Genomic DNA, 22,434 nt, shown 5'->3' with positions numbered 1-22,434 from the left:
CTGACACACATGTGCCACACATGCACACACGTACCACGCATGCACACACTAGTACACAAGAACCGTCAGCACTCGTATGCCTAAGGACATAACCAGCTCCGCTGACACACACGTACCACACATGCACACACTAGTACACATGCACACATGTACCACACATTAGTACACATGCACACACGTACAACACATGCACACACTAGTACACAAGAACCGTCAGCACTCATATGCCTAAGGACATAACCAGCTCCGCTGACACACACATACCACACATGCAGACACGTACCACACATGCACACACTAGTACACATGCACACACGTACCACACATGCACACACTAGTACACAAGAACCGTCAGCACTCATATGCCTAAGGACATAACTAGCTCCGCTGACACACACATACCACACATGCACACACTAGTACACAAGAAACGTCAGCACTCATATGCCTAAGGACATAACCAGCTCCGCTGACACACACATACCCCACATGCACACACTAGTACACATGCACACACGTACCACACATGCACACACTAGTACACAAGAACCGTCAGCACTCATATGCCTAAGGACATAACTAGCTCTGCTGACACACACGTACCACACATGCACACACTAGTACACATGCACACACGTACCACACATGCACACACTAGTGCACAAGAACTGTCAGCACTCCTATGCCTAACGACATAACCAGCTCCGCTGACACACACGTACCACACATGCCACACATGGACACACTAGTACACAAGAACCGTCAGCACTCATATGCCTAAGGACATAACCAGCTCCGCTGACACACACATACCACACATGCACACACTAGTACACATGCACACACGTACCACACATGCACACACGTACCACACATGCACACACTAGTGCACAAGAACTGTCAGCACTCCTATGCCTAACGACATAACCAGCTCCGCTGACACACACGTACCACACATGCCACACATGGACACACTAGTACACAAGAACCGTCAGCACTCATATGCCTAAGGACATAACCAGCTCCGCTGACACACACATACCACACATGCACACACTAGTACACATGCACACACGTACCACACATGCACACACTAGTACACAAGAACCGTCAGCACTCCTATGCCTAAGGACATAACTAGCTCCGCTGACACACACGTGCCACACATGCACACAATAGTACACATGCACACACTAGTACACAAGAATTGTCACTGCACCATATAAAAAAAAAAAAAAAAAACAACCCCACAATTTGACATTCAGAACTTATTTATTTTCCAGCAGACAATTTACATAAAGGTCCTGTTTAATTTATGTTCCCCACAGATACTATTTAGAGCAGCTTTGGTAAGTAATGAAATACAATAAAACTGGCAGTTAATTCACAATCCCGACAATCACTGCAAACTAAACTGCACTATCTCCATCTTGCTGGGAATGAGATTAAATCATCATTTGTGTAGTTTGTATAGTGAGCAGGACACACAGCATCTGGGTACAACAATAATGAAGCTGAGGTAAGTAGCCCTGTAACTAACGCATTTCAGCCCCACTAGTTTCCCTAGAAGGCCATGTTCACCGCTGGAGGCAACTGGATTGGGGCTCTGTAGGTTTCTGTGTTGTGGTTTTGTGTCAGTGCGCTGAAGTCCCATGAGGTCTTCATGTTTATGGTCTTGTCCTGCTAGAAGAGCCACTCACCCCTCACATGATGCGCAAGCCTTGGATTAGTGACTCCAAGGTCTGGAAGAGAGAAGATGAACACACAAGCTAGGTAGCTAAATAAATATATATTTTATATTCCTGCATGTCATATAAACACAAAATGTATGCTTACCTGATAAATTATTTTATTTCCTGGCATAGAGAGTCCACAAATCCATTCTAATTACTAGTGGGAATTCAAATCCTGCCCACCAGGAGGAGGCAAAAAACACCCCAGCAAAGCTTTAAGTATCCCTCCTACTTCCCACAATCACCCAGTCATTTAGCCGAAGGAATATGGAAAGAGAAGAGTACACAAAGGGTATAGAGAGGTGCCTGAAATTTAGAAAAATGACAAAATAAAATAAAAAGCCGTCTAAAATTTAGATAAGGGCGGGTCGTGGACTCAATGCCAGGAAAGAAAATAATTTATCAGGTAAGCATTTTGTTTTCTTTCCAATGGCATGGAGAGTCCACAAATCCATTCTAATTACTAGTGGGAACCAATACCCAAGCTAGAGGACACAGAATTGAAAGGGAGGGAGAACAAGACAGGCGGACCTAAACTGAAGGCACCACCGCGTGAAGAACTTTCCTACCAAAGGAAGCCTCCGCAGAGGAAAAAAAAAATTGAATTTGTAAAATTTGTAAAACGTATGCAGCGAGTACCAAGTGGCTGCCTTGTAAATTTGTTTTTAAAAGCCCAGAAAGAAGAAACAGCCCTAGTTGAAAGAGCCGTAATCCCCTCAGGAGGTTGTTGTCCAGCTGTCTCATAGTACAACCGAATGATACTCCTCAACCAAAAGGAAAGAAGTAGTTGAAGAGGCCTTCTGGCCCTTACGTTTGCCAGAAAAAAACAACAAAAAGAAAATTTATGTTAACCTGATAAATTTGTTTCTTTTTAGACACGATGAGTCCACGGATCATCATCCTTACTTGTGGGATTACACCTCCTGGTCAGCAGGAGGAGGCAAAGAGCACCACAGCAGAGCTGTTATATACAGCTCCTCCCTTCCCTCCCACTCCAGTCATTTGACCGAAGTTAGAAAGAGAAAAGAAAAGCTAAGTTGCAGAGGTGTCTGAAGTTTACAAACAAATAACAACCTGTCTTAAAAGAATAGGGCGAGCCGTGGACTCATCGTGTCTAAAAAGAAACAAAATTTATCAGGTAAGCATACATTTTCTTTTCTTTTTAAAGACACGATAAGTCCACGGATTTCATCCTTACTTGTGGGATACAATACCAAAGCTAGAATACACGGATGATAAGGGAGGGACAAGACAGGGAACCTAAACGGAAGGCACCACTGCTTGAAGAACCTTTATCCCAAAAGCCGCCTCAGCCGAGGCAAAAGTATCAAATTTGTAAAATTTAGAAAAAGTGTGAAGAGAAGACCAAGTTGCAGCCTTGCAAATCTGTTCCATAGAAGCTTCATTTTTGAATGCACATGAAGAAGCAACCGCCCTAGTGGAATGAGCCGTAATTCTTTCAGGAGGCTGCTGTCCAGCAGTCTCATATGCAAAGCGGATGATACTCTTTAACCAAAGAAAGAGGTAGCCGTAGCTTTCTGACCCTTACGTTTTCCAGAGAAAATTACAAAGAGAGAAAAAGACTGAAGAATGTCCTTAGTTGCTTGTAAGTAAAACGTCAAAGCACGGACTACGTCCAAATTATGCAGAAGCCTTTCCTTCTGAGAAGGAAGGAAGGATTAGGACACAAGGAAGGAACAACAATCTCCTGATTAATGTTCCTGTCTGAAACAACCTTAGGAAGGAACCCTAGTTTACTACGTAAAACTACCTTATCCGAATGGAAAATAAGGTACGGCGAATTGTATTGCAACACCGAAAGCTCAGACACTCTTCGAGCTGAAGAAATAGCAACAAGAAATAAAACTTTCCAAGATAACAACTTAATATCCAAGGAATGCATAGGCTCAAACGGAGCCCCTTGAAGAACCTTAAGAACTAAATTCAAACTCCATAGAGGAGAAACTGGTTTGAACACAGGCCTGATCCGAATCAAGGCCTGACAAAAAGGTTGAACATCTGGAACATCAGCCAGACGTTTGTGTAACAAAATAGATAAGGCAGAGATCTGACCCTTTAGGGAACTTGCCGATAAACCTTTCTCCAATCCTTCTTGGAGAAAAGACAAAATTCTGGGAATTCTAACTCTACTCCATGAGTAGCCCTTAGATTCACACCAATAAAGATATTTGCGCCATATCTTATAATAAATCTTTCTAGTTACAGGCTTAAGTGCCTGAATCATGGTCTCTATGACTGAGTCAGAAAAACCCAGCTTGGATAGAATTAAGTGTTCAATCTGAAAGCAGTCAGCTTCAGAGAAATTAGATTTGGATGAAGGAAGGGTCCTTGAATGAGAAGATACTTCCTCAATGGTAGTCTCCAAGGTGGCAGGGATGACATTTCCACCAGATCGGCATACCAAATCCTGCGAGGCCACGCAGGAGCAATGAGGATCACTGATGCCTTCTCCTGTTTGATTCGAGCAATGACCCGAGGAAGAAGAGCAAATGGAGGAAAAAGATATGCTAGGCTGAATGACCAAGGAACACCCAGAGCATCTATCAGTTCCGCCTGGGGATCCCTGGTTCTTGACCCGTATCTCGGAAGCTTGGCATTCTGACGAGATGCCATGAGATGTAACTCCGGCCGACCCCATTTGCGAATCAGGCTGGAGAATACTTCCAGATGGAGTTCCCACTCTCCCGGATGAAAGGTCTGCCTGCTCAGAAAGTCCGCCTCCCAGTTGTCCACCTCCTGGAATGTGGATCGCTGACGGATAGCAAGAATGGGCCTCCGCCCACCGGATTATCTTGGCTACCTCCGTCATCGCTAAGGAACTCCTCGTTCCTCCCTGATGATTGATATAAGCCACTGTCGTTATGTTGTCCTTCTGGAATATGATGAACTGGGCCGAAGCCAACTGAGGCCAGGCCAGAAGAGCATTGAAGATCGCTCTCAGTTCCAGGATGTTTATAGGAAGAATAGACTCCGCCGGAGTCCACACTCCCTGAGCCTTTAGAGGACCCCAGACAGCTCCCCATCCTAGAAGGCTGGCATCTGTTGTCACAATCACCCAGGATGGTCTGCGAAAGCATGTTCCCTGGGATAGATGATCCAGAGACAACCACCATTGAAGTGAACTCTTTGTCTCCTGCTCCAGGGTTATTTGAGGAGACAAGTCTGCATAATCTCCATTCCACAGCCTGAGCATGTTTAACTGCAGAGGTCTGAGGTGAAACCGAGCAAACGGAATGATGTCCATTGCCGCCACCATCATTCCGATTACTTCCATGCACTGGGCCACTGACGGCCGAGGATTGGACTGAAGGGCACGACAGGCATCTAGAATCTTTGATTTCCTGACCACTGTCAGAAAAATCCTCATAGATATAGAGTCGATTACAGTTCCCAAGAAAGTCACCCTTGCTTTCGGGATTAAGGAACTTTTTCCAGATTCACCTTCCACCCTTGAGTTCTCAGGAAGGATAGTACAATGTCGGTATGGGACCTTGCTTGTTGACAAGATGGAGCCTGGATTAGAATATCGTCCAGATAAAGTGCCACCGCAATGCCCCGGGGTCTTAAAACCGTCAGTAGAGACCCCAATAACCTTTGTAAAAATTCTGGGTGCCGTGGCCAGTCCAAAGGGAAGAGCCACGAACTGAAAATGTCTGTCCAGAAAGGCAAACCTTAGGAACTTGTGATGATCTCTGTGGATAGGGACATGCAGATATGCATCCTTTAAGTCCACTGTTGTCATAAATTGACCCTCCTGAATCAATGAAAGAATGGTACGAATGGTTTCCATCTTGAAAGATGGAACTCTGAAAAACTTGTTCAGACTCTTGAGGCCTAAAATAGGTCTGAAAGTTCCCCCCTCCTTGGGAACTACAAACAGATTTGAATAAAAACCCTGCCCGTGTTCCTTTACAGGAACGGGAGTAATCACTCCCAGGGAAGAAAGGTCTCTTACACAATGTAAGAACGCCTCTCATTTTATCTGGTTTGCAGATAATCTTGAAAGAAGAAATCTTCCTCGAGGAGGAACATTTTTGAACTCCAGTTTGTATCCCTGGGACACTATTTCTATAGTCTAGGGATCCTGAACATCTCGCACCCAAGCCTGAACGAAGAAAGAAAGTCTGCCCCCCACCAGATCCGGTCCCGGATCGGGGGCATGCCCTTCATGCGGTCTTGGAGTCAGCAGCAGGCTTCTTGGACTGTTTACCCTTGTTCCAAGGCTGGTTGGGTCTCCAAGTGGGCTTAGACTGAGAATAGTTTCCTTCCTGTTTAGAGGAGGAAGAGAAAAAATTTCCCTTGAAATTGCGAAAGAAACGAAAATTATTTTGACGTCCTTTTTGTTTATTGCTCTTATCATGAGGAAGGAGATGACCCTTACCTCCCATGATGTCAGAGATAATTTCCTTCAAGCCAGGTCCAAACAAGGTCTTACCCTTTGTAATGAATAGCTAGAAGCTTAGACTTAGGTGAAACGTCCGCAGACCAAGGCTTTAACCACAAAGCTCGGTGGACTAGGATAGAGAACCCTGAACTCTTAGTTGCTAATTTAGTAATCTGCAGAGAAGCATTCGTAATAAGAGCATTAGCTAACTTCAGAGCTTTAATCCTATCTTGGATCTCCTCCAATGACGTCTCAGACTTCAGAGACTCAGACTGAGCATCAAACCAATAAGCTGCCGCACTAGAGACAGTAGACATGCACGCAGCCAGCTGCAACAGCAGACCCTGGTGAACATAAATCCTTTTAAGTAGCCCCTCCAACGTCTTGTCCATGGGGTCTTTAAAGGCACAACTATCCTCAATAGGAATAGTAGTTTGCTTGGCTAAGGTGGAGATAGCCCCTTCTACCTTAGGAACCGTTTGCCAAGCTTCCTTGATCGTGTCAGCTATAGGAAACATCTTTCTGAAAATAGGAGACGGAGAGAAGGGAATACCTGGTCTCTCCCATTCCTTAGAAACAATCTCCGAAGCTCGCTTAGGAACTGGAAAAACATCTGAGAAAGTAGGAACTTCGAAATATTTGTCCAATTTACTCGCCTTCACAGGAGTGACTACTACTGAGGAATCACAGTCGTCTAAAGTAACCAACACCTCCCTGAGTAAGAGACTGAGGTGTTGTAGTTTAAATCGGAAAGAGACAACCTCTGAATCTGTCAAAGGTTCTGAATTTGAAATTTGGCCATCTGATAAAACCTCTATACCCTCCATCTCAGTTTCCTGGGAGGGTACCTCCGAGACTGCTACCATGGCATCAGAAACCTCACTGATAACATGCTTGTCTTTCCTCTTGCGCTTGCCCTGAAATATAGGAAAGGCAGACAACGCATCAGAAATTGTGGAAGACATAACCGCCAAATGAAAAAATAATCAACAAGAAAATAATCAACAGGACAAACAAACATTAGAAAAAAAAATAACTACACAAAAACTGTTACTGTTCCTTTAAATACAAACGGTTTCTTTATTTTTCTGCAAACTGTCAGATTCCTCTAAAAGCACAGCGGCTAACAAATTGACTTCACAAAATAAACCTCGGCACCACAGCAATCTGCTGAGGTGCTCCTACCGTACAAAATTATACCGGATCCCCTCGTCTCCTATGCAGGTCCGTTCAGTCACACTGTGCAATCCATCAGACCGGACTTAACGTATCTGTACCAGAAGCGCATGAAATTACATTACATGCCGCTCTAGAACAGACAATCAAGTAGCCCAGCTTATGTCACACTAATCCTGTCAGGGAAACAGCGCTCTACCTAGTGGCGCGCAAATACAGGAAGCAACGCCCATCGTGGGCGTACCTAAAGCCCAATGTCTCCCTTCCGGGGAAAAACAACGAGCGAAACCACGGAGCCTTACAAAAAAATAATACAACACATCTCCAGCCCCAGTGCCTGCAATAAAACACTGCCCAGAAAACTTCTCACATAAAAGTTGAAGAGAGTCCCCAACATAAAAAGGCTTTGCTATTAACCCCTTATGTTCCATAGTGCTATTTTTGAAAAAAAAAAAGTCTCCTTATGTCCCAGAAAGGTAGCACTTACCTCCACCACTGCCTGGCAGGAAGGCAGTTCCCAAGCTTGAGAGGTCCTCTCCCTCACATTGGCCTGAGAAAGAAACAAATGCTGAGTTAGTGAGTACCTCAGGCTGAAGGATACAGGGCAGCACAAATATGGGAGGCGCAGTGAGAATTATGTCCATACTTTAAAATAACAAACTCTTGATTGAAGAATCAAAAAATAACCTCACTTTACCTCTTTCTATCACTAACATAGGCAAAGAGAATGACTGGAGTGGGAGGGAAGGGAGGAGCTATATATAACAGCTCTGCTGTGGTGCTCTTTGCCTCCTCCTGCTGACCAGGTGGTGTAATCCCACAAGTAAGGATGATGATCCGTGGACTCATCGTGTCTTTAAAAAGAAAAGGGCAGAAGATTGCCGAAAATTCTTAGTAGCCTGCAGATAGAATTTTAAAGCACGAACTACATCCAGGTTATGTAACAGACGTTCCTTAGGAAAAGAAGGATTAGGACAGAACGAAGAAACGACAATTTCCTGATTGATATTACGGTCCGAAACCACCTTAGGAAATCTCAATTTGGTACGAAGGACCGCCTTATCCGCATGGAAAATAAGATAAGGGGGGGGGGATCACACTGTAGAGATGGCGCCTGAACCAAGGTATGGTGCCACTGCAATTCCTTGAGATCTGGCTACTGCCAAAAGAGCCCCTAGAACCTTGGTAAAAATTTGTGGGACCGTGGCTAAGCTGAAAGGCAGGGCTACAAATTGGAAGTGTTTATCCAGGAAGGCAAACCGAAGGAACTGAAAATTATCCTTGTGAATAGGAACAAGGAGATAACTGTCCTTCAAGTCGTTGGTGGTCATGTACTGACCCTCCTGAACCAAGGGGAGAATAGAGCGAATCGTCACCATTTTGAAGGATGGAACCCTGAGAAATTTGTTGAGGTACTTTAGGTCTAGAATGGGTCGAAAGGTTCCCTCCTTTTTTGGAGCCACAAATAGGTTGGAATAGAATCCTCAACCCTGTTCTGCTAGATGGACAGGAGCGATCACTCCTAGAGAGTGCCTCTCTTTTTCCCTCGTTTGCTGACAATCTTGACAGGAGAAATCTGCCTCTCGAAGGACGAAATTTGAACCCTATCTTGTATCCCTGAGATATTACTTCCACTGCCCAAGGATCGGAAACGTCAGAAATCCAAGCCTCTTGAAAAAAGGAAAGTCTGCCCCCAACTTGATTCATACTCTGATCGGGGGCAAACCCTTCATGCAGATTTGTTCTCAGAGGAAGGCTTCTTTGACTGCTTGCCCTTATTCCAAGGTTGGTTGAATCTCCAGGAGGGTTTGGTCTGTTCAGATTTGGAAGATGAAGAAGAGGATTTCTGTCCTTTGAAATTGAGAAAGGAACGAAAATTAGAAGTCTTACGACCCTTAGGTATAATCTTCTTATCCTGGGGCATAAAGGTTACCTTTCCACCCGTGACCATGGAGACGATCTCAGCAAGACCAGGACTAAACAAGGTCTTCCCTTTAAATGTAAGAGGTAGAAGTCTAGACTTGGAAACCATATCTGCCGACCAAGACTTCAGCCACAAGGCTCTGCGAGATAGGATGGCAAGACTAGAAGTCTTTGCGCTCAGATGTACTACTTGCATACTGGCATCACAAATTAAGGTATTATCCAGTTTTAAAGCCTTGATTCTGTCTTGGATCTCCTCTACTGTAACGTCCTCCAAAATTAGTTCAGATAAAGAGTCACACCAGTAAGAGGCTGTACCAGTGACAGCCGCTATACTAGCAACCGGCTGTCATAGCAGTCCTTGGTGAAGATTTTTTTTTCTCAAGTACCCCTCCAGCTTCCTATCCATCTATCTATCTATTGGGTTCTTGTAAAGCACGGCTATTCCCCTGTAAGGGTCTCAAGGCACTGAGGGTTGCAGTTCAGTCGAAGAGCCAGGTCTTGAGGTCCTGTCTGAACTTAGTTAGGGCAGTAGCTTGTCTGAGGTGCAGCGGGAGGGAGTTCCAAGTCTTGGATGCCAGGTGAGAGAAGGATCTGCCTCCCGCTGTGGTTTTCCTGATGCGGGGGATGACTGCGAGGGCTTGGTCGGCCGATCGAAGTTGTCTGGCAGAGGTGTAGAAGGTAACGCGGTGGTTCAAGTATTCGGGACCGATGTTGTGGAGGGCCTTGAATGCGTGGGTGAGAAGCTTGAAGGTTATTCCTTTGTTGATGGGGAGCCAGTGCAGGTCCCGCAGGTGTTTGGTTATGTGGCATTGACAAGGGATGTCGAGGATTAGTCTCGCCGAGGCGTTCTGGATGCGCTGTAGTCTCTTTTGGAGCTTGATGGTGGTGCCGGCGTAGAGTGCGTTACCATAGTCCAGTCGGCTGCTGACGAGGGCGTGAGTGACAGTCTTCCTGGTCTCGGTTGGGATCCATTTGAAGATCTTTCTCAGCAGGTGAAGTGTGTGGAAGCATGCAGAAGAGACAGCGTTGATTTGCAGGTCCATGGGGAGCAATGAGTCCAGGATGACGCCTAGATTTCGTGCATGGTCGGTGGGGGTTGGAGGGTGTCCAAGGGTTGTGGGCAACCAGGAGTTATTCCAAGTGGATGTGGTGGGACCGAGGAGGACTTCCGTCTTGTCTGCGTTCAGTTTAAAGCAGTTGTAGCTCATCCAGGTGGCGACTGCTGTCAGCCCTTGGTGGACGTTTCTCTTGGCGGTGGTGGGGTCACTGGTGAGTGAGATTATTAGCTGGGTGTCGTCAGCGTAGGAGACAATGTTAAGGTCGTGTCGTCGGGCGCTGGCGGCGAGAGGGGCCATGTAGATGTTGAATAGGGTGGGGCTCAGCGAAGAGCCTTGGGGTACACCGCAGCTGATTTCTGTGGGCTTTGAGGTGAAGGGTGGGAGTCTAACTTTCTGGGTTCTGCCGGTGAGGAAGGAGGTGATCCATTCCAGGGCTTTGTCGCGTATGCCGGCATTGTGTAGTCGGTTGCGGAGGGTGAGGTGGGAGACAGTGTTGAATGCTGCTGAGAGGTCTAGGAAAATGAGGGCGGCGGTCTCTCCTCGGTCGAGTCTTTGAAGGAGGTACTATCCTCTAGAGAAATTGTGGTTCTCTTGGCTAATGTGGATATAGCTCCATCCACCTTAGGAACAGTGCTCCAAATTTCCAGTACAGAGTCAGCACCAAGAAACATCTTTTTAAAGACAGAAGACAGGGAAAATGGAACACCCAGCTTCTCCCATTCCTGAGAAATAATATCCGACATATGATCTGGAACAGGAAATACTTCCACAGATCTCTGCGACTATAGGTTCAGAATCCTCCAGAGTAGCCAGAGCCTCTTTAAGTAGCAAACGGAGGAGTTCAAGCTTAAATTTAAAACTAACCTCCTCTGAATCCGCTGTACTAACAACAGACTCAGAATCAGAGATTTTGCCCTCAGAAGCTACTGAAAAATGGACAACCTTTAGATAATTGAGACAAACTGACTAAGGCAGCTTTGGTGTTATCAGAAATTCCTGACTTAGAGGAAATATTCTTAGATTTTCTCTTCCTCTTACCTGAGATAGGTAAGGCACTTCGGGCTGCAGAAAACGAAGTAGTAAGTTGCGCAGTAAAATCACCTGGTAAAAATACACCCCCAGGCACTGAGAGGAACCGCAGGGCACTGCTTGTGAAACTGCTAAGAACAGGAACGTCTGAGGAGAAAGATGAGGCATGTCATGGACAACAATATCCCAAGAGACAGATGGCTCTGAGAGGGTTTCTTTACTTTTTGAAAGTAACATTTTATTCACACATGTGGAACAAAACTGCACAGGAGGAATTACCTGAGTCTCAAGACAATATAAACATTTTTTAAAAGACATAGAAAGATTTTTATCAGCTTCCATAATGTCCTAATGAGTATTGGTGCAACTATTATGAACAAACTTAATATTATCAGACTCAATAAATTAAGCTAAACCCAGATATCTACTATTATCAAAAATAAAACTGCAGATTTTAGCAAAACTCGAGTAGAAAAAGAGGCATCGCTATATCCCCAGCTCTGCTGAAGAGACTCACACTCCGGGAACACTGCTCAGGCAAACCAGCAATTTAGAGCTATTTGACTCAACAAGCTTATATAATACTGCTCATGCGAATAGCTGACTTAGGAACTCTCCCTCCATTATGGACACACTAGAAGAGCAGACTCAGATTCCGTTGTCAAACCAAAAGGTTGTGTCTTCATAAGAATATCCGCTTCAGCGGAAAAGAGCCGTGCGGTCGAAACGTGACTGCAGGGAAAAAAGACAAAGAAGATAAAAGCATGCAAATTACGCTGTGCTGAAAAGTTCTCAAAGTGATCTACATACATAAATAAGACGCTTATCCTCTCCATCTCTCAAAGTGATCTACATACATAAATAAGACACTTATCCTCTCCATCTCTTCACATAATAATAACCCCTCAAGAGCCCTCACAGACAGCCTCTAAAATTAAATGAGAGAATTTTACTCCCATAGAAAAAAACTGTACCCTGCTCTTGCTGCCCAATCAAATATCCCCAATATGAAGAGATATATTTGTTGTCCCCAGTCTCCACTCAAACGAGGAGGAATTTTAACCCCCCAAAGTGCTAGAAAGGAAAAAAGCACTTACATGTGGAGCTGTGGAGTAACCAACCCTGGTTTTCCATATAGGGGTTATCATAAATTGTTGGAGGAGAAGCAAGGACTTCCCTGCCAACCTCTAACAGCGAATAGCCACTATATCTCTTACAAAAGAGGATTATTGCCCCAATCCTTGCTTGCAGTGAAACTACCCATTAAAGGATTTATTTTCTTCAGACACCATCTTCGCACACCTCCATGATGTACAAAGGCAAAGAATAACTGGGGATTATGGGAAGTAGGAGGGATACTTAAAGCTCTGCTGGGGTGTTAGCCTCCTCCTGGTAGGCAGGAGTTGAATTCCCACTATTAATTAGAATGGATTTGTGGTCTCTCCATGCCATTGAAAAGAAATCATGTTTTACACATTGCCAATGTTTTACAAAACATTTATTTTACATTGAAGTGCCCAAACTAGTTCATGTGATGGGCCGGTCACTAATGGTAGGACTGGGGGCCACAATAAACGATGTGTTCTGACTCACTGTCTAAATGTTTTTAATGTGATCACTAAAAGATATAATGTAATGTTCAAGGTGTGCCGAACACAACTGAAGATTCCACCTTAAACAGTACTCTGACAAACTAAATATATGGTGCTTGAAAATATTAATCATATCTTAGTTAAAAAAACAATAACAAAACCCAACAACAACCTAGGAAATGAACTACTATTAATGATACTTATGTGTGCTGCTCAGAAACGACAAACTGTTTAACCCCTTTACAGAGATTATTCATTTAATAATAAAACACCAATTTATTCAGGCATTTTATAGTTCTACTAGAAGGTCTCTTTAGATAAGTATAGTTGTCATGACAGAATCAGATTAATTTAAATACATCCCAGTGAGATTTGGGTTACATAGTTTTGGGATAAACAAACCAATCCCAGGAGGGATGGCTCATATTTTACCAGTTGTCTAATGAGTGTTGTGTGCATCACAGCCAATACGTGCTGTCTGAATACAGATCTCTAAGCTAAACACAAGGTGCTAGGGGAGTCACACACCACGGACAGTTTCTAGCAAGAGTTGCTAACACAGATTTGGGTAACATTTGCCTTTTTCAATCTCTGGTTATCTGGTTACTGCTGTCCTCACCTTGAAGTCCCAGATGGTCATGGCTCCATCTATCCCTGTAGTGCAGAACTTGCGGCAGTCACTCTTGTCACCATCATAGATGGACACTTGGCTATGAAGAAAAAAAGACAATGTTAAACATAACACACAAGGGACAGAAGACAAATGACCGGAGTCTTTAAGCCCAAGATACATGGGGGTAAACACTGCAGTGATTATCTCTCAGTATTACTTCCGTCTTTGCCTAAATGTGCTTCTAGGTACTTGCTACATAACCCTCTTTGCCAACTGCAGTCAGAATCTCACTATCCTGCAATGCCATCTGTGGCCCTGTTTCCTATTTATAGTGCCAATATGGTTTAACATACATATGCAAGGCGCCCCCACTTGTACATGCAAAGTCAAAGCACGAACCACTAACTTTGTTAATAAAGTACCAGTGCCCCTGTAGTGTGGCTCTGCCCACTCTCACTTTGCACTGCAAGTCCTATGATCATCTACTTCCTGCAGCACAACAGAGCACCCTGTGCCAAGGTCTCCTGCAGAACGGGGTGCCCTGTGCCACCCTCTCCTGCAGCACAACAGAGCACCCTGTGCCAAGGTCTCCTGCAGAACGGGGTGCCCTGTGCCACCCTCTCCTGCAGCAGCACAACAGAGCGCCCTGTGCCAAGCTCTCCTGCAGAACGGGGTGCCCTGTGCCACCCTCTCCTGCAGCAGCACAACAGAGCATTCTGTGCCAAGCTATCCTGCAGTATGACGGGGAACCCCGTGCCACACTCTCCTGCAGCACAACTCAGTGGACTGTGCCACTCTCCTGCAGTACGACTGAGCGTCCCGTGCCAAGCTCTCCTGCAGTTTGACTGAACGCCCCGTGCCACGCTCTCCTACTGCACACGCTGTATACTACTCCCTTTTACGAGTAGACTTACGTAATGCTGTTTTGATGCAGCGTCTCCAATGTAGTGTTGCGATCCTCAGTGGTAGCTCGTTTATCCATATTTCGGAAACGCTCCATTGCAGATATATTACGCTGAGTGCTCTGCTTCGGAATGTCCAGTTTGGAAACAAAAGTCAGTGAACCAAGGTCATCGTAGGTGAACAGCATTGGGCAGCAGTCATGGCCCTGAAAGGGAAATTAAACACTAACATTATTGTGATATGACACTGTGCATCTCATTTGCCAGAATACTGGGTGTCTCAGAGGACAAAATACTGGGTGTTACAGTGTGTTTATTGTAAATATATTTACAATAAACACTCACTTCATAAACACACTAACACACAGTATGTTGTCCTCTCTGTGCCTACACACATATATAAAGTGCAGTGAGGTGCTCACTGTAATCAGCTACTGGATTACAGAACTAATGAGACATTCATTGTGGAGCCAAAAAGTCAAAGCTAGTTCCAATAAAACTGCTCAATTTACAGTTACAAATTTGGGGGTACTAACTATCTCCCTCCAATGGGGTTTTGATGTTTAGGATGCGCCATATAAAATAGGTCTCTTGGTGCAAATCTTTAAACCCTTCTGTTTAGTTGGAGTGGTCCAAATGCGGCTCACATAATAGATTTCCCCTGTTACATTTATACTTTATGTCATCTTCTATTTCTATCAGCAGAACAAATAGAAAAGGGAAAAAAAGCTAGCTCTGTAGGGAGATGGGACCTCTAATCCTTAAAAGGGACAGTGTAGTCAGAATTAAACTTTCATAACTTGGAAAGGGCATACAATTTTAAACAACTTTCCACGTGCACACTCCTGAACTTACTAGGGCTGCAACTAACAATTATTTTCATAATCGATTAATCGGCCGATTATTTTTTCGACTAATCGGATAAAAAATTAATAAATTATTTTTTTCCTATATTTAAAATAAAATCCACATACTGAGTGTTATAAATATAAAACTTCCAACTAAAACTTTACATTAACACAACTGTTGGTCCAATTTTTTAAACCCAAAATGTTTCTTTCATTATTCAGATAGAGAATACAATTTTTGAAAAGTTTTCAATTTACTTCTATTATCAAATTTGCTTTGTTCTCATGTTATTCTTTGCTGAAGGGATACCTATGTAGGTAGCGTGCACATGCCTGAAGCATACATGACAGGAAATAGTGCTGCCATCTAGTCCTCCTGCTAATGTATAACATTTTTGCAAAACTGCTGCCATCTAGTGCTCCTGCTAATGTATAACATTATAAATCTGCCGCATTTAGTGCTCCTGCTAATGTATAACATTATAAATCTGCCGCCATCTAGTGCTCTTGCTAATGTATAACATTATTATAAAACTGCCGCCATCTAGTGCTCTTGCTAATGTATAAAATTATTATAAAACTGCTGCCATCTAGTGCTCTTGTTAAAGTATAACATTATTAAAAAACTGCTGCCATCTAGTGTTCTTGTTAAAGTATAACATTATTATAAAACTGCTGCCATCTAGTGCTCTTGCTAATGTATAACATTGTTGCAAAACTGCTGCTATCTAGTGCTCTTACTAATGTATAACATTATAAAACTGCTGCCATCTAGTGCTCTTGCTAATGTATAACATTATTATAAAATAGCTGTCATCTAGTGCTCTTGCTAATGTATAACAATATAAAACTGCTGCCATCTAGTGCTCTTACTAATGTATACCATTATTATAAAACTGCTGCCATCTAGTGCTCTTGCTAATGTATAGCATTATTATAAAACTGCTGCCATCTAGTGTTCTTGCTAATGTATAACATTATTATAAAACTGCTTCCATTTAGTGCTCTTGCTAATGTATAACATTATTATAAAACTGCTGCCATCTAGTGCTCTTGCTAATGAATAACATTGTTCTAAAACTGCTGCCATCTAGTGCTCTTGCTAATGTATAACATTATAAAACTGCTGCCATCTAGTGCTCTTGCTAATGTATAACATTATAAAACTGCTGCCATCTAGTGCTCTTGCTAATGAATAACATTGTTATAAAACTGCTGCCATCTAGTGCTCTTGCTAATGTATAACATTGTTGCAAAACTGCTGCCATCTAGTGCTCTTGCTAATGTATAACATTGTTGCAAAACTGCTGCCATCTAGTGCACTTGCTAATGTATAACATTATAAAACTGCTGCCATCTAGTGCTCTTGCTAATGTATAACATTATAAAACTGTTGCCCTCTAGTGCTCCTGCTAATGTATACCATTATTATAAAACTTCTACCATCTAGTGCTCTTGCTAATATAACATAACATACATAGTAGATAAGGTTGAAAAAAAGACTGAAGTCCTTCGAGTTCAACCTATACAAATCTAAAATACTTTCAAAAAGCTCCAGCTAAGCTTAAATAACCTCATTAAAATGTGACCCATTTAATACTAGCAATCATATCCATTAATTTTGTTTATATACAGAAATTTATCCAGACTATTTTTAAATGTATCTATGGTATTTTATTGCTTTTACAGTGAAAAAACGTTTCCGTTGCAGGAGATTAAATCTCCTTTCCTCCAACCTTAAATTATGACCTCTTGTCAGAAACAATTTTCTTGGAATAAACAGAGCTTCTGCCATCTCTGTATATGGGCCTTGAATATATTTATATAAAGTAATCATGTCACCTCTCAAGCGCCTTTTTCTAAAGAAAACAGACCCAGTTTGGCTAGCCTCTCCTCATAGGTTAATTTCTCCAATCCCCTTATTAGCTTTGCGGCCCTTCTCTGAACTTTTTCTAGTTCTGCAACATTATTATAAAACTGCTACCATCTAGGGCGCCTGCTAATGTATAACGTTGTTATAAAACTGCTGCCATCTAGTGCTCTTGCTAATGTATAACGTTGTTATAAAACTGCGGCCATCTAGTGCTCTTGCTAATGTATAACGTTGTTATAAAACTGCTGCCATCTAGTGCTCTTGCTAATGTATAACGTTGTTATAAAACTGCTGCCATCTAGTGCTCTTGCTAATGTATAACGTTGTTATAAAACTGCAGCCATCTAGTGCTCTTGCTAATGTATAACGTTTTATAAAACTGCTGCCATCTAGTGCTCTTGCTAATGAATAACATTGTTATAAAAACTGCTGCCATCTAGTGCTCTTGCTAATGTATAACTTATAAAACTGCTGCCATCTAGTGCTCTTGCTAATGTATAACATTATAAAAACTGCTGCCATCTAGTACTCTTGCTAATGTATAACATTGTTATAAAACTGCTACCATCTAGTGCTCTTGCTAATGTATAACATTATTATAAAAACTGCTGCCATCTAGTGCTCTTGCTAATGTATAACATTATTATAAAAACTGCTGCCATCTAGTGCTCTTGCTAATGTATAACATTATTATAAAACTGCTGCCATCTAGTGCTCTTGCTAATGTATAACATTATTATAAAAACTGCTACCATCTAGTGCTCTTGCTAATGTATAACATTATAAAACTGCTACCATCTAGTGCTCTTGCTAATGTATAACATTATTATAAAAACTGCTGCCATCTAGTGCTCTTGCTAATGTATAACATTATTATAAAAACTGCCATCTAGTGCTCTTGCTAATGTATAACATTGTTATAAAACTGCTGCCATCTAGTGCTCTTGATAAAGCATAACATTATTATAAAACTGCTACCATCTAGTGCTCTTGCTAATGTATAACATTATTATAAAAACTGCCATCTAGTGCTCTTGCTAATGTATAACATTGTTATAAAACTGCTGCCATCTAGTGCTCTTGATAAAGCATAACATTATTATAAAACTGCTACCATCTAGTGCTCTTGCTAATGTATAACATTATTATAAAACTGCTGCCATCTAGTGCTCCTGCTAATGTATAACATTATTATAAAACTGCTGCCATCTAGTGTTCTTGCTAATGTATAACATTGTTATAAAACTGCTGCCATCTAGTGCTCTTGCTAATGAATAACATTGTTATAAAACTGCTGCCATCTAGTGCTCTTGATAATGTATAACATTATTATAAAACTGCTGCCATCTAGTGCTCCTGCTAATGTATAACATTATTATAAAACTGCTGCCATCTAGTGCTCTTGCTAATGAATAACATTGTTATAAAACTGCTGGCATCTAGTGCTCTTGCTAATGTATAACAATATAAAACTGCTGCCATCTAGTGCTCTTGCTAATGAATAACATTGTTATAAAACTGCTGCCATCTAGTGCTCTTGCTAATGTATAACATTATTATAAAACTGCTGCCATCTAGTGCTCTTGCCAATGTATAACATTGTTATAAAACTGCTGCCATCTAGTGCTCTTGCTAATGTATAACATTATTATAAAACTGCTGCCATCTAGTGCTCCTGCTAATGTATAACATTGTTGCAAAACTGCTGCCATATAGAGCTGCAGACGCGTGCACACTCATAAGCTTACTTTACTGCTTTTTGACAAAAGATAAGAAAACAAAGAAAATTTGATAACATAAGTAAATTAGGAAGTTGTTTAAAATTGTGTGCTCTAACTGAATCATGAAAGAACAAAAATGGAGTTTTATGTCCCTTTAAGCAAAACAAAACCACAAACTGTTTGAAAAGAGGTAGAACTAGTAATAGGTGGACTACCACTGTTTATAACATTCTGTTATTCACTCTTTCAGAAACTTTGCATTGAAATGAAAAATGTCAACATGTTCACATGCTCCTGGCTGATCTTTTTTTGCAGCTATTTTGCCTGCAGCAGAGAAGAGGCACTTAGATGGTGTTGAGGTGCCTGCGATGCATAAGTAGGGTTTTGCCAATTTCACCAAGGTGTGCTATTTATCTTTGTTAGTTTTCCACCAATGCAAGGGGCCTCTCAACAAAGTAAGCCTGGATTTCATTTCAACATATCTTGAATATCTATATGCAGTGGTAAATAACCATCTATAAGGTTTTGGGGGAAAATATCTAGTCCACTCTAAAAATAACAGATATATACTTACAGTGGTTGAATTTTGTACATATTCCAATTAATTAAAATTAGAAAAAAAGGCAAAAGAGCTAAAGAATATTATATATATATATATATATATATATATATATATATATATATATATATATATATATATATATATATATATATATATATATATATATATATATATATATATCTGTAAAAGGACACAGCCTTACACATTTATCTGCAATCAAGCAATCTGCTAAAAAATTGTGCAAACAGGTAATAGTGACATCAATTCATATAACAAATGCCATCAATCTAGGGCTAGGTGTAAATAACAACCACGGCACTATATCATGCAAAGCATAGTCCCAAATCACCTGATTTTATATAAACAATCCAAATTATGACTCCTTTTTTATTTCTGGGTTGCACATAAGCCAGGAGTAGTTGTAAACTTAAAAATAAACTTATACTGTCCTAAAAAAGTGAAAAGTAAAGGTCTGTAGACGTCCTTTAGGCTAAGGGCATAACCATAAAACACAATACCATGTGCAGGAGTTTATCGGAGTAAAGCAGCTGGTGCTGTGCACAGACAAACTAATTGATTATGAGATTCGTTGACAGCTATTTTCATAATCGATTATGCCGATTAGTTGTTGTAGCTCTAGAACTTACCTTCCTGCTTTTCAACAAAGGATAAAACAAAGAAAATGATATAAGTAGTGCATTAGAAAGTTGTTTAAAATTGTATGTTTTATCCGATTGAATGGCACTAAACTTACACATGCAAACCTCTCAAACTCATGGTTCTATTTAATGTGAAAAATGCCAACACAATTCATTAAAAGGAACATGAAGCTCCTTAAATACAAATATAAAACATCTAAACAGAACATATATAGCGATAATGCTGAGCTTAAAGTGAAAGTCATCCCTAGCGTTTGTGACTATGGAAACAAATAAAGGGGACTTTCATTCATGAAGTATAAGATACTAAATGTACAAAGCTCCTTTATTTGTTTCAAGTGATCACCGCTCTTAGCCGCTAACAAAGCCCACAGCAAGAGGGGACGTTTTCACCTCTTAGCAAATAGCCGTGCAGTAAATCTGACTCCCAAGGGCACCAAGCCAGATTTACCACAGCTATTAGAGGTGAAAATGTCCCCTCTCAAGGAAAAACATAATTTATGCTTACCTGATAAATTCCTTTCTTCTGTTGTGTGATCAGTCCACGGGTCATCATTACTTCTGGGATATAACTCCTCCCCAACAGGAAATGCAAGAGGATTCACCCAGCAGAGCTGCATATAGCTCCTCCCCCCTACGTCAGTCCCAGTCATTCGACCAAGAATCAACGAGAAAGGAGTAACCAAGGGTGAAGTGGTGACTGGAGTATAATTTAAAAGATATTTACCTGCCTTAAAACAGGGCGGGCCGTGGACTGATCACACAACAGAAGAAAGGAATTTATCAGGTAAGCATAAATTATGTTTTCTTCTGTTATGTGTGATCAGTCCACAGGTCATCATTACTTCTGGGATACCAATACCAAAGCAAAAGTACACGGATGACGGGAGGGATAGGCAGGCTCATTATACAGAAGGAACCACTGCCTGAAGAACCTTTCTCCCAAAAATAGCCTCCGAAGAAGCAAAAGTGTCAAATTTGTAAAATTTGGAAAAAGTATGAAGCGAAGACCAAGTTGCAGCCTTGCAAATCTGTTCAACAGAGGCCTCATTCTTAAAGGCCCAAGTGGAAGCCACAGCTCTAGTGGAGTGAGCTGTAATTCTTTCAGGAGGCTGCTGTCCAGCAGTCTCATAGGCTAAACGTATTATGCTACGAAGCCAAAAAGAGAGAGAGGTAGCAGAAGCTTTTTGACCTCTCCTCTGTCCAGAATAAACGACAAACAGGGAAGAAGTTTGGCGAAAATCTTTAGTTGCCTGCAAGTAGAACTTGAGGGCACGAACTACATCCAGATTGTGTAGAAGACGTTCCTTCTTTGAAGAAGGATTTGGACACAAGGATGGAACAACAATCTCTTGATTGATATTCCTGTTAGTGACTACCTTAGGTAAGAACCCAGGTTTAGTACGCAGAACTACCTTGTCTGAGTGAAAAATCAGATAAGGAGAATCACAATGTAAGGCTGATAACTCAGAGACTCTTCGAGCCGAGGAAATAGCCATTAAAAACAGAACTTTCCAAGATAACAATTTTATATCAATGGAATGAAGGGGTTCAAACGGAACACCCTGTAAAACGTTAAGAACTAAGTTTAAACTCCATGGCGGAGCAACAGCTTTAAACACAGGCTTGATCCTAGCTAAAGCCTGACAAAAGGCCTGGACGTCTGGATTTTCTGACAGACGCCTGTGTAACAAGATGGACAGAGCTGAGATCTGTCCCTTTAATGAACTAGCTGATAAACCCTTTTCTAAACCTTCTTGTAGAAAGGACAATATCCTAGCGATCCTAACCTTACTCCAGGAGTAACCTTTGGATTCGCACCAGTATAGGTATTTACGCCATATTTTATGGTAAATCCTTCTGGTAACAGGCTTCCTAGCCTGTATCAGGGTATCAATAACCGACTCAGAAAAACCACGTTTTGATAAAATCAAGCGTTCAATTTCCAAGCAGTCAGCTTCAGAGAAGTTAGATTTTGATGTTTGAATGGACCCTGTATCAGAAGGTCCTGTCTTAGAGGTAGAGACCAAGGCGGACAGGATGACATGTCCACTAGATCTGCATACCAAGTCCTGCGTGGCCATGCAGGCGCTATTAGAATCACTGATGCTTTCTCCTGTTTGATTTTGGCAATCAATCGAGGAAGCAGCGGGAAGGGTGGAAACACATAAGCCATCCCGAAGTTCCAAGGTGCTGTCAAAGCATCTATCAGAACCGCTCCCGGATCCCTGGATCTGGACCCGTAGAGAGGAAGTTTGGCGTTCTGGCGAGACGCCATGAGATCTATCTCTGGTTTGCCCCAACGTCGAAGTATTTGGGCAAAGACCTCTGGATGAA

At 41.9% G+C, this 22,434-nt stretch overlaps 1 protein-coding gene across 2 annotated transcripts in view; it reads right to left on the bottom strand.

The window, feature by feature from the left end:
* Positions 1-1,253: 1,253 nt before the first annotated feature.
* ARPC1A (actin related protein 2/3 complex subunit 1A) overlaps positions 1,254-22,434 on the bottom strand; it is a gene marked incomplete at its 5' end in the record, with an annotated part of 32,509 nt that continues 11,328 nt past the window's right edge. The window contains 3 exon segments of one of the 2 annotated variants that reach the window (XM_053694616.1): positions 1,254-1,769; positions 13,539-13,629; positions 14,447-14,640. In XM_053694616.1, the coding sequence (XP_053550591.1) occupies positions 1,704-1,769; positions 13,539-13,629; positions 14,447-14,640 (351 nt within the window). 2 annotated transcript variants of the gene reach the window in all.

The sequence above is a fragment of the Bombina bombina genome, chromosome 11 (genome assembly GCF_027579735.1).
Source record: "Bombina bombina isolate aBomBom1 chromosome 11, aBomBom1.pri, whole genome shotgun sequence".
Lineage (NCBI taxonomy): Eukaryota > Metazoa > Chordata > Amphibia > Anura > Bombinatoridae > Bombina > Bombina bombina.
Note: the sequence above shows the minus strand (reverse complement) of the source record. Positions and strands in the feature narration are given on the sequence as shown.